The sequence below is a fragment of the Sminthopsis crassicaudata genome, chromosome 1 (assembly GCF_048593235.1).
Source record: "Sminthopsis crassicaudata isolate SCR6 chromosome 1, ASM4859323v1, whole genome shotgun sequence".
Taxonomy (NCBI): Eukaryota; Metazoa; Chordata; class Mammalia; order Dasyuromorphia; family Dasyuridae; genus Sminthopsis; species Sminthopsis crassicaudata.
This window is the reverse complement of record NC_133617.1, coordinates 108,755,757-108,767,001: the sequence shown is the minus strand read 5'-3', so window position 1 is coordinate 108,767,001 and position 11,245 is coordinate 108,755,757. Positions and strand designations below refer to the sequence as shown.

At 37.2% G+C, this 11,245-nt stretch overlaps 1 protein-coding gene across 3 annotated transcripts; it reads right to left on the bottom strand.

The window, feature by feature from the left end:
• Positions 1–2,142: 2,142 nt before the first annotated feature.
• On the bottom strand, positions 2,143–9,662 carry LOC141552771 (ferritin heavy chain B-like). 3 transcript variants are annotated; one of them, XM_074284778.1, is made up of 5 exons: positions 9,560–9,662; positions 9,398–9,478; positions 5,990–6,136; positions 5,061–5,183; positions 2,143–2,400 (listed from the first exon to the last, which is right to left on the bottom strand). In XM_074284778.1, exons 2-5 carry the CDS (start codon positions 9,431–9,433, stop codon positions 2,290–2,292), a joined length of 417 nt encoding a protein of 138 aa, XP_074140879.1. In that variant the 5' UTR covers positions 9,434–9,478; positions 9,560–9,662; the 3' UTR covers positions 2,143–2,289. The 3 variants fall into 3 exon arrangements, 2 of the variants coding, with proteins under 2 accessions (XP_074140879.1, XP_074140872.1); XR_012485245.1 differs by lacking the exon at positions 9,560–9,662 and having other exon boundaries at positions 5,061–5,221; positions 9,398–9,551; XM_074284771.1 differs by lacking the exon at positions 9,560–9,662 and having other exon boundaries at positions 9,398–9,551.
• Positions 9,663–11,245: the final 1,583 nt, after the last annotated feature.

Genomic DNA, 11,245 nt, shown 5'->3' with positions numbered 1-11,245 from the left:
AATAAATGGAGTTTATTAAAACTATAAGTAGCATCTATCTAAAATCATCAACAAGTATTATATGTGATGGGGATAAGCTAGGAACATTCCCATTAAGATCAAGGTGAAACAAAGTTGCTCTATTATTCAATATTGTGTTAGAAATGTTAGCTTTAACAGTAAGAAGAAAAATAAATTGAAGGAATTAGAGTAGATAATGAGGAAACAAAACTATCACTCCTTACAAATGGTATGATGATATATTTAGAGAATCCTAGAAAACTACTAAAAACAATTAATTTTAGCAAGACATAAAATAAGCTCCCATAAATTATCATCACTTCTCTCTGTTACCAATAAAGCCAAATATCAAGAGATAGAAAAAGAAATACCATTTAAGATAACTTTAGATAATATAAAATGTTTGGGAATTTATTTGCCAAGAGAAAATCAGGAACTATATGAACATAATTACAAAATATTTTTCACACAAAGTTAGATCTAAACAATTGGAAAAATATCAAGTGCTCATGGATATCCTGATCTAATATAATAAAAATGACAGTTCTACCAAATTAATCTACTTAGTCAATGCTAAACTACCAAGAAAATATTTCATAGAGCTAGAAAAAAAATAACAAAATTCATTTGAAAAAACAAAAAGTCAAGAATTTCAAAGGAATTAATGAAAAAAAAAAAAAAAACCAAACACAAACTAAGATGACCTAGCTATATGAAACAAAACTATATTATAAAAAGCTGTCATCAAAACCATTTAGTATTGGCTAAGAAATAAGAGTAGTGGGTCAGTGGAATAGGCTAGTAAATGACTATAGTTATTTAGTGTTTAATAAACCCAAAAACGCCAGCTTCTAAGACAAAAACTCACTATCTGACAAAAATTGCTGGGGAAATTGGAAAAATAAGATGGCAAAAACTAGGCATTGACCCACTTCTAACCCTATACTAAGATGTGATTGAAATGGGTTCATGATTTATACATAAGCAAATTGGGAAAACAAAGAAGAGCTTGCCTCTCAGGTCTGTTGAGATATTTTGCACAAAACATATGTAGACAAGATTAAAAGGGAAACAAAGCTGGGAAAACTTTTTTACATCCAATGCATCTGATAAAGGCCTGATTTCTAAAATATATAAAGAATTGACTCAAATTTATAAGAATAAAGGCCATCCCCCCAACTGATAAATGGTCAAAGAATATGAACAATTTTCAGAAGAAGAAATTAAAGCCATTTCTAGTCATATGAAAAAGTTTAAATAACTATTGAGACAACTTTGAAATACCACTTCACGCTTCTCAGATTGGCTGTGATGACAGGAAAAGATGATGAATGTTGAAAGGAATGTAGGAAAACTAGGACACTAATGCATTATTGTTGGAATTGTGAAGTGATCCAACCATTCTGGACAACAATTTGGAATTATGTCCAAAGGGCTATCAAAAAAAAAAAAAAAAAAGCCAAAAAGGCTATTAAATATACCCTTTGACCCAGCTATGTCTGTACTACAACTGTATCCCAAAGAGATCATAAGACAGAAAAGGACCCACATGTGCAAAAACATTTGTGGCAGCCCTTTTAGTGACAAGGAACTATAAACTGAGTGGATGCCCATCTGTTGGGGAATGGCTAAATAAGTTATGGCTTATGAATGTGATAGAATTGTTCCATAAGAAAATCAGCAAAGTGATTTCAAAAAGCTTGGAAAGACTTACATAACTGAACTGAGCAGAACAAAGAGAACATTGTGCTCAGTAATAAGATTGTTATGATCAACTGTGATGAATAACCTCATTGTTGAAAAGAATCAAATCTAAGACGATTCCAATAGATTTGTGATGGAAAGTGTCATCCACATCCAGAGAGAAAACTATGGAGAATAAATGTGGATCAAAGCATAGAATTTTCACTTTTTGTGGTTTTTTCCCCCTTTTTCAATCAGATTTCTTTCTTTTTTTTTTAAATCATGACAAACATAGAAATATGTTTAAAAGAATTACACATATTTAACCTATATCTAATTGCTTGCTGTCTTGGAAGGGGGACCAGATGAAGAAAAATTTGGAACACAAGATTTTACAAAGGTGAATTTCAACATTCATGTTTATTTGGAAAAATAAAATACTAATTAAAAAAAAAAGAACCAGGATCTAGGTGCCATCTTTTTATTCTTGGTTTGAAGAGAGACTAATTACATGTTTGGGATATATGAGCTCAAAGTTCCAAGACCTTAATGTTTCAGAGAGAACTTTCAACAATCTTCTCCTCGCTTATTCTTGTCAGATATTCTCTAACTCATATCTGCCAATCCCAATCTCTTTAAGTTAATGATTTGTTCTCCAAACAACTTGATGATCTTCATCTGCTCCTCAAGGAATTCAGAATCCAAGAAACTACAGAGCTGCAAGAGATCATCATTTAGGATCTTTTAGTATCCTCATATGATCTGTTCATCCCTATACTATAATGCAGGAAATAGATGGTGGTCATTGTAAAGTCCAGAAAGCCAGTGGTAATTTATGCTTATGACCAATAATGTTCCTGGTGAACATAAGATGAAAGACATATTTCTCTCTCTTAATAAAGAGTTTGGGAGTTGAGGGTAGGGGTGAATATGGGCATGTAATGACTATCTTCTTTGATAATGTGGTTTTGTCAGTTTTACTTAGCTTTCTGTTATAAGGGAGGAGAAATACATTACAAAGGGAAGAGGGAATAGGCATTTTATATAGTACCTACTATGTGCCAAGCACTTTTTTTCCTAAACATTTTATCTACATTCTAAACATTCCCTAATATTTTAGGGAAGGAACTGAGTGAATGCCTATCAGTTGGAGAGTGGTCGATTAAATTATGGCATATGAATATTACTGAATATTATTGCTCTATAAGAAATGATCAGCAGGCTGATTTCAGAAAGGCCTGAAGAGGCTTACATGAACTGATGCTTAAGTGAGTAGAACCAGCAACAAGATTATACAATGAGCAATTCTGATGGACAGAGCTCTTTTCAATAATGAGATGATTCAGGTCAATCCCAATGGTCTTGTGATGAAGAGAGGCATCTGCACCCAGAGAGAGGACTATTGGGGATTGAGTGTGGATGGCAATATAATCTTTTCACCTTTGTTGTTCTTTGCTTGCTTTTTGTTTTCTCTCATTTTTTTCCTTTTTGATCTGATTTTTCTTGTGCAGCATGATCAATGTGGAAATATATGTATAGAAGAATTGCACATATTTAACATATTGAATTATTTGCTTCTAAGAAAGGGGATAAGGGGAAAGGAGGGAGAAAATTTGGAACACAAGGTTTTGCAAAGGGTGAATATTGAAAGTCATCTATGCATAAGTTTTGAAAATAAAAAGCTTTAAAAAATGCTACAGCCCTGTGGGATAGGTGCTGTTATCCCCCATTTTATAGAGGAAGAAAGACAAACATTGGCTAAATGAATTGCCCAGAGCTACAAAGTTATCAAGTACTTGTGACCAGATTTGAACTGAAGTCTTCTTGACCCCAGACTCAGAATTCTCTCTACTGTTCCACCAGCTGCCTCGGCACCATTTTTTAAGTCATCAATAAAACTGGAGAAATCCCTTTTTGGTGCTTAAAATTAGACTAATTTGACATCAAAAAGGTACTTGTCTTTTTGCTTATGATCAGACTTAAAGTTGAAGACAATCCTAGCCATCATCTAGTTCAACCTGTTTATTTTTCCCATTAAGGAAACTTAGGTCCAGACTTGTACACACCAGCCATTAGTGTGGGTCAGGTCCTCCAAGGCCAAATTCAATAGCTTGTTCTTTGTTAAATATGGCAATAGACTTGGGTCTAAAACCAAGTGGATAATTAATAATATAATTATAGAAAAATATATAAGCATGTGATAATATAATATATAATAAAGTATATCATATGGCATAATTAATATTCAACATATAAATAATAATGACATATATATATGTTACACATATAACAGAGTGAGAGTGCATGACCACTGGCAAGAAAGAAATAGACAAATTAAACAATCTCAGGGAAGGAAAAAAGTGTCAAGAGTTAAAGAAATCAGGAAAGGCTTCTCACTTTAGGAAGCCAGGGAAGCTTAGGAGTAGAAATGAGGATAAAAAGAATTGCAAGCATGGGACTGAGTAAAAATGTATAAATGTGAAAGATGAAGCATTTTGTTTGAAGAACGGCAAGGAAAACTATTTTACTGGATCAAGTACATGGGATTGAGAGTCAGAGGACCTGGACCGAATTCCTAGTTCTGTCACTTACTACCTTGATGCTGAACAAATTTTGATAAATCTTTTAGCCTCAGTTTCTTCAAAGGCTTTAGCTACCATCTTGAAATCTAAGATTCTCTGCTACTGAATGGAAAATCGCAGATGATCAGATGGAAACCAGTCATTATTGACTTTAGAGTGATGGTGGTTGGAAAGTTGTTGTCCTTCCTTCTTGAAGGAATATCACCACGTTAGGCAAGTTACAGTGGGTCCGAGTGGGGCTGATCAGACCAGTATGAGCTCGGAGTGCTCTGCCACAAGTCAGGCACAAATAGTTCCCGTGAACATTTGGGGTGACTTCTCTTCTCTAACTTTGCACATCTCACCTTCTTCTGAGCTAATTCAGTTCTGCTTTGCAGTGATGCTTCCTGGCTATGATCCCCATTGCTAACTACCTTTCCTTGGTGTAATATTTTTTAAAGACAGTTTCTACTAGTATTTTATAATAAAAGGGTCAATGATGCTCTCAGATGCCAAAGACCCATCTTGGGGGTAAGTTCACAGTTTATATGTCCTTGGAAAAGTGGATGTTCGTGAGGGTCACAACCAACTCTGACTGGTTAACAATTAATGAGAATAATCACAAGATATGGGTTTATCCTAATGAAGATCCTGGAGGTATGTTATTTGGCTCACCCAAACCTTGGTCAAAGAGATTTATCAATATACATATAACAAAGGAACTTTTCATTTCCCCCAGCTCTCTACTGCATGCTCTATGCACAGGTCACTTAATAAATGGGAAACAAAAACATAAAGTCTCAAGCCTTTACTTACATATGGATCTTTATGATTTGCCTTATTGTATAGTCTCAACAGGTCTTCGTTAATAGTCTTCTCAATTGCAAGACCTTCTTGTAGAGCATGCAGGCCATCCAACCAGTTTGACATCTCTGGCTTCTATAAAAGTCCCCATCAATATGCCTTAATGAGCTATTCTGCACAAACAGAGGAGCAGTAGAACCATTTATCCCAAATCACCCATCTTTAGCTAGTTTAACGGAGGACTGGCTAATAAACCCAACTCTAATGGACACTATGGTTGAGACAATGCCCACATGGACATTCCGTAGTCTCAGTCCACTAAGCAAAGCTGGCTACCAAGTCCGGCATAAGCTCTGGCTTCCGAACCTCTGGAAGCCCATATAAGAATAACAGCAATCTTTATTCCTCCTTCAACGGGAAAAGCAGACGAAAGCAATCACAAGGCCTGGGCAAGGGCCGACGAGGTCACCCATGAGATGTCATCTCTGGGGAAGGGACAGATCTCTGAAGCCGTTCTTGCCACCAAAGGCTTGCAGCCCTCCTAACTCGATTTGAGCATTACAGGTAAGAAAGCAGAGACCAGCTGGTCATGCCTTTTGACTACAGTCTAGTTCTGGCTCAGCAGCTAAACAGAAGTACATCTCTTCATCATGTGTTTAGTGGATAGGAACTGGTTCTAGAATGTCTGCCTGCTCCAAGTTTGGGCATTGCATCATCCTCCCAGGCTACCCATGTTCATCAAAGCTGGGCTTACTGCCGCCAGGCCCCTCCAATACCACCAACTGGATGACTATATGTCAAGTATGTTAAAAGCAATTCTCTGGGGTTGGGTAGACTATTAAATGTCTGCCGAGGAGCCTTCCAACTCTTTCTACAATATCTTTTTTCCTCTGGCTTAGTTATATCTGTTCCTGAAAGGTAGACTTATAGACTGTACTCACTATGATGTTTTCCAGAACAGGGCATCCTCCCCTTTTGATTACAAACTGAAGAAGTTTCTCTGCATGTTGCCTCTTGTTTTCGGATAAATCTCGGGAGAACTTTATGAAGTGTTTCAGGGCCGGGTCCTGATTGCTAAAGCAGCAAGTCTTTGGAGGGAGAGAAGAGTTAGACAGTCTAAAGGTAGGTAAGTGAAAAACATCTTCCATGGTCTACCAGTGATTTCACACTTAAGAAGTCCCCTTTCAAACTCATTTTTAATGACAAATAATAACAAAAGTATTTTATGTGCATTATCTCCAGGGCAGCTAGGTGACACAATAGATACAATACCTGTGCCTAGAGCAGGGGTTCTCAAACTGCAGCCCGCTGAGGACCTTTATGTGGAGGGGTTATGGCAAATGGGCCGAGGGGCGGAGACAGAGTTCGAGTTTTTGTTTTTACTAAAGTCCGGCCCTCCCACAGTCTGAGGGACAGTGAACTGGCTCCCTGTTTAAAAAGTTTGAGGACCACTGGCCTAGAGTCAGGAAGGCTTCTTTCTCTTCATGAGCTCAAAACTGGCCCCAGACACTTACTAGCTGGGTGACCCTGGGCCAAGTCATTTAACCCTGTCTGCCTCAGTTTCCTTATTTGTCAAATGAGCAAGAAAAGGAAATGGCAAACCACTTCAGTATTTATGCCAAGGAAAATGCAAATGGGATGGTGTAGGACTGGAAATGGCCGAAATAACATCAACAACTCCCTTTTACAGATTCGGAGACCGAGGCTCAGAGTTAAGATTACTTGTTAAAAGTCAAAAAGGTAGAATGTAAAAGTCAGAATTTGAACTCAATTTGGTGAACTTAAAACCTAATGATCTTTCCACTCTATTTAGCTGCCTTTTTATACTTGTTGACCCAATTATCCAATTGATAAGATTTGGGGTAGTTTAATAAGCTATACTCCTTCTCCTCTGTGCCTCCTTCTGCTCTTCTAAACTCAGTTGGAAATCATCTAGGAAAAGAGTTCTTCCCGGCCTCTCTCATTCTCCATTTGGAAAATTTCAGATCCCTTATTTTTTCTTCTGATCTACTTTCTATTTCTGGATCCTTTGGAATCTTATGAGCTCCTCCAACATCAGGGAAGCAAAGGAAAGTATTCAAAGCAATCAATGTTACAGCGAGTAACCGAGCAGAATTACTGGTTGAAACTGCATGCCAATTTCTGGATCATAAACACAAAGAAGTTTGAGCTAGAAGGGACCCAAGAGATCACCTACTATAACCCTTTCATTTTACAGAAAAAACTGAGGTCAAGTATTAGGAGACTTGCTCTTTGTTCCACAAGAAATTAAGCAGCAAAACTGGGTGGGACTCAGTCAGGTCTCCAATCCCCAAACTTCCTCACTCCACACTTGTACCTTAATAAGTTTTCTATTCAAAACTATTTTTCAAATTGGGACAACTCCAGAAGGACAATCAGGCCAGGGAGGAGAGAAGTCCTGACAAAGGGAGATTATTTAGAAGAATTAGGGATATCAAGCCCCCAAAAGAAAAGATTTTGTCAAGTCTTGGTAGCTATCTTATATTTAAATGGTTGCCTCCTAGAAAAACAAAATCAATTTGTCCTCCTTGGTTCCGGAGGATAAAACAAAGTATGGATAATAGAAGGGTCAGAGAATTAATTAGTCATTTAACATTTATTAAGAGCCTCCTATGTGCCAAGCCCCTTGAAAAGTTCCAACGAGTCCAATGAGCAAAAGGCAAAAGTTAAGGCTGAATTCAATATCTGTAAAACAATCTAAAATTAGAATGGATTACATCAAAACTGATGAGTTCTCCATCATTTGGGATCTTCCAGCAGAGGCCAGATGACCAGTTATTGATGCCGTACAGGGGTTCGTGCATCGGGTATGGGTTAAATAAGATAATTCTGAAATCCTTCCAATTATAGGATGCTACCACTACAGTGAAAGAACTTGAATCTCTGACATGGGAATGGGATTGGAGCATTTAAAGGAACTGGGAATCCTGAGCCCCAATATGTGGGGGGGAGAGGTGTCAGACAGGACCCCATAGCTGTCTTCCAATATTCAAACGGTTGTTTTGTGGAAAAGCAACAGCACTTACTCTTCTGAGCTCTAGAGAACAGCTAGAAACTAATGGGTTTGGGAAGGCAGATTTAGTTCAACATAAGAGTTTCCCCAAAGAGGAGAAGTTACTTTCAGAAAAGGCATCTTCAGGCCAAGATGATATATGGTCGCATATCATTGGGGATTCTTTTAATATATATGATGAGAGTTTTGTTGTCGTTTTGTATTTAGATCTAAATATTATGCCCCACCTAACAAAATTTTGTATTTTGTCTGGGATTTTTATTTTCTGACTGAATGGATGTTTACAAATTGAGTCACTAGTGGAGAGGCTGGAGTATGTGAAGGCATTCTGCTGTCTCACCTTTGAATTGTTTTCCCCAGAGATTCTGAAGTTTATTTTGATGTGTTATATATAAAGTAAAAGACATAGCTTTGGTTTTGTTTAATGTTGTGAACGTTTATGCTTCCACCTCCCCCAAGATAATACGTTTTGTAACTAGATTATAAACAGTATTGTCAATTAGACAACGTGCCTTGTAAATGAGTTTCTATAACAGAAAATATGAACAACTTGAAAGACTCAAGGACATTCAGTTAGGAGAAATACTGAACATCTATGCATAAATGGCAGCTTATTTCTTGAGCCACTCACTGTCTAGTTTGTTTTTATAGAAAATTTTGATATTAATTGGTTCACGGAGGAATGGTTGGTTTAACAAAACAGAACAAATAATACAATACAGCACTTTGCCAAAAAACAAGCATAGCATTGCTATAAGCATGTATACTAATACCAGTTTTTGTATTGTGGGGGAAGGGGGGAATTGGTACATTTTTCACTTCTTGAAAATGTACTGGTCTTAACCTGTCAGCAAATAAAATGTCTTTTGCTTCAAAAAATTAAAAATAAAAATCGTTTCCCTAATGTAGCCTAAAAATATAAAAGATTACCTCAAAAGATAATAAGTGCTCCAACACTAGAGATCTTCAAACAGCAGCTAAGTAAGTATGCTGAGGAGGAGATTCCTATTTCAGGTAGAAGTTAGACCAGGTAAAAGAGGACCCTTCCAAACTGCCGGTTAGAATCATTCTATTTACATCTCTGGTCTTTAAAGCATGTAGTCACTAGCACTTGCTTCCGTTAACAGACTAGCCATCCCTAATTCTTTGATTCACCAAAGGCTAAAGTTTCAGATTCCAAAAGCAAAGTGTCAACTTAAAGACAAAAGGAAGCCGATAACGTTCCCCATCTTACCTCTTTCTTTGCCAAAGGATATCACAAGAGTAGGGAGCTTCTTTGTTATCACTTCTATCAAAATAGGAAGCAGAAACTTACCAAGATAAAGTAGACATAGCTAGCACGCAACTCCATATTTATTATCTTATTGATGAGAAACTGGAGCTCGGGGTGGAAACCCTGGGGAATTGAGGCAGCCATTTCATTAACATCAAAATTCAGGTTGAAAGAAGATGTATTAACAGAATAACTTCTGCTCACCAAGCTAGAGCATCTTCATTTATACACCTTTCAATAAACCCAGTTAGGGGGAATTGAAGGAAGAGGGCAGCTGTCATGAACCAATCGAAAGCTCAGAGCTCACTACATCCCCTGTGACTTTCCCCACCCTGCTTCCACCCCCCCACCCCCACAGGTGTATTCATTCAGTCCTTCAATTGTGGTGAGCTTCTAGGTACTAACTTACCTCCAGAATCTTATTAGCATAATACAAAGTGACAATAAACTGGTTAACTGGAATGAGGGTAAGGCAGCCTAGATGAATGGAAAGAGCAGGAGCCTAATGTTGTGAGTTCCAGTTTTGCCAGTATATGAGCCAGAAAACACAGTGGAAAGAATGCTGGAATTAGGACCAAAGGAACTGAGTTTAAACTCTTCCACTTTCTGGTATGCTAAGCAAGGTTTTCCCCAAAACTTCAGCTGCAATTCCACATGGTCCTGAAGTCTACCAAAAAATCCTAGTGTTTTCCTCGGTCTCTTCATCATTATTGTCCTGACTTGCACCAGTTCTGGTCAGTGATTACAAACTACCCTAGCTAAAGGATAATTCTTCTTTTATAGGGTGGTAGAAATACAGAATAAAGAATAGAATAGGGTAGGTGACAAGATGGGGTTAAGGGAAATATGACTGGCTACATAACTGAGGTATGGGGAACAATATGATTGGTTGGACTATGACTAAAAAATGTTTATGACCCAGACTTCTTTAGACAGCAAACTTTGAAGGATAGATACTTTTTTTTTTTTTTTGCTTTTTTTATTGAAGCTTTTTTATTTTCAAAACATATGCAAGGATAATTTTTCAACACTGATCCTTGCAAACCTTGTTTACAATCTTCCCTCCTTTCTTCCACTCCCTCCTCTAGATGGCAAGTAAAAGGATAGATATCTTCGTGGGCCAGATTCCATTATGGCAAATCACATCCCCCTAAATTAGCAGAACTCCTTGAGGCAAGAAAGAATAGTAATTAGCAAAAGAACTGAATTTCTAAACTAACCCTTTACAAGTCAACTCAATTTGCACTAAGTTCAAAAACAAAGAACCATGACTAAGGCAGTTAAAGACAAAATCAATTAATTGTAAGTCAGATCAATAAGAAAATGATATGGGGTCAGTTTGCTCTATTAAATTTTAATATATACAAGTAAGTAATAGACTGAAAAAGTTTGAAAAGCACCAACTAAGCAAATTGCCTCAACACCAATGATCAAAGAACTACAGTAAATTAGACGAGTATTTTCGGGAGTTAAAAAGTGAACCATTGGAGACATCATTAGGTAATGTTAAGCAAGTAGCTTTTTCTTGGCAAAACCTCCAACTTCCATATCCTGCCAAAACAGCCGTCAGATAACAAGATCATAGCATAGCTCTAGAGCTGTAATGCATCTTGGAGATCACCTAATCTAATTTCCTCTTTTTTTTTTTTTTTTTTCCCAATAAGGAATCAAGAGTAGGAGAAAGTGAAATGACTTGCCAGGTCAGTAAGTGATAGAGCTAAGATTCAAATTCAGAGTCCATTCCCCTGCTGTGTGCTTCCTCTTATCCTTCAATTAACTCTCTCCTTATTCATTAGGCACTATTCTACAGCAATATAGTAAACACTTTCTCCATGTCCATGAAGGTGAAGATTCTTACCGATCTTCCTTCAGTCCTTCAGTCCTCTAGTT

What these genes read in the sequence shown, in the direction of transcription:
- LOC141552771 (XM_074284771.1), bottom strand. Translation starts at nt 9,499, where the DNA reads ATGGCTGCCTCAATTCCCCAGGGTTTCCACCCCGAGCTCCAGTTTCTC. An exon ending in CTGTTCTGGAAAACATCATA is followed by an intron (nt 5,184 to 5,989) that starts GTGAGTACAGTC and finishes GGACTTTTATAG; the next exon opens with AAGCCAGAGATGTCAAACTG. An exon ending in CAAATCATAAAGATCCATAT is followed by an intron (nt 2,401 to 5,060) that starts GTAAGTAAAGGC and finishes GATCTCTTGCAG; the next exon opens with CTCTGTAGTTTCTTGGATTC.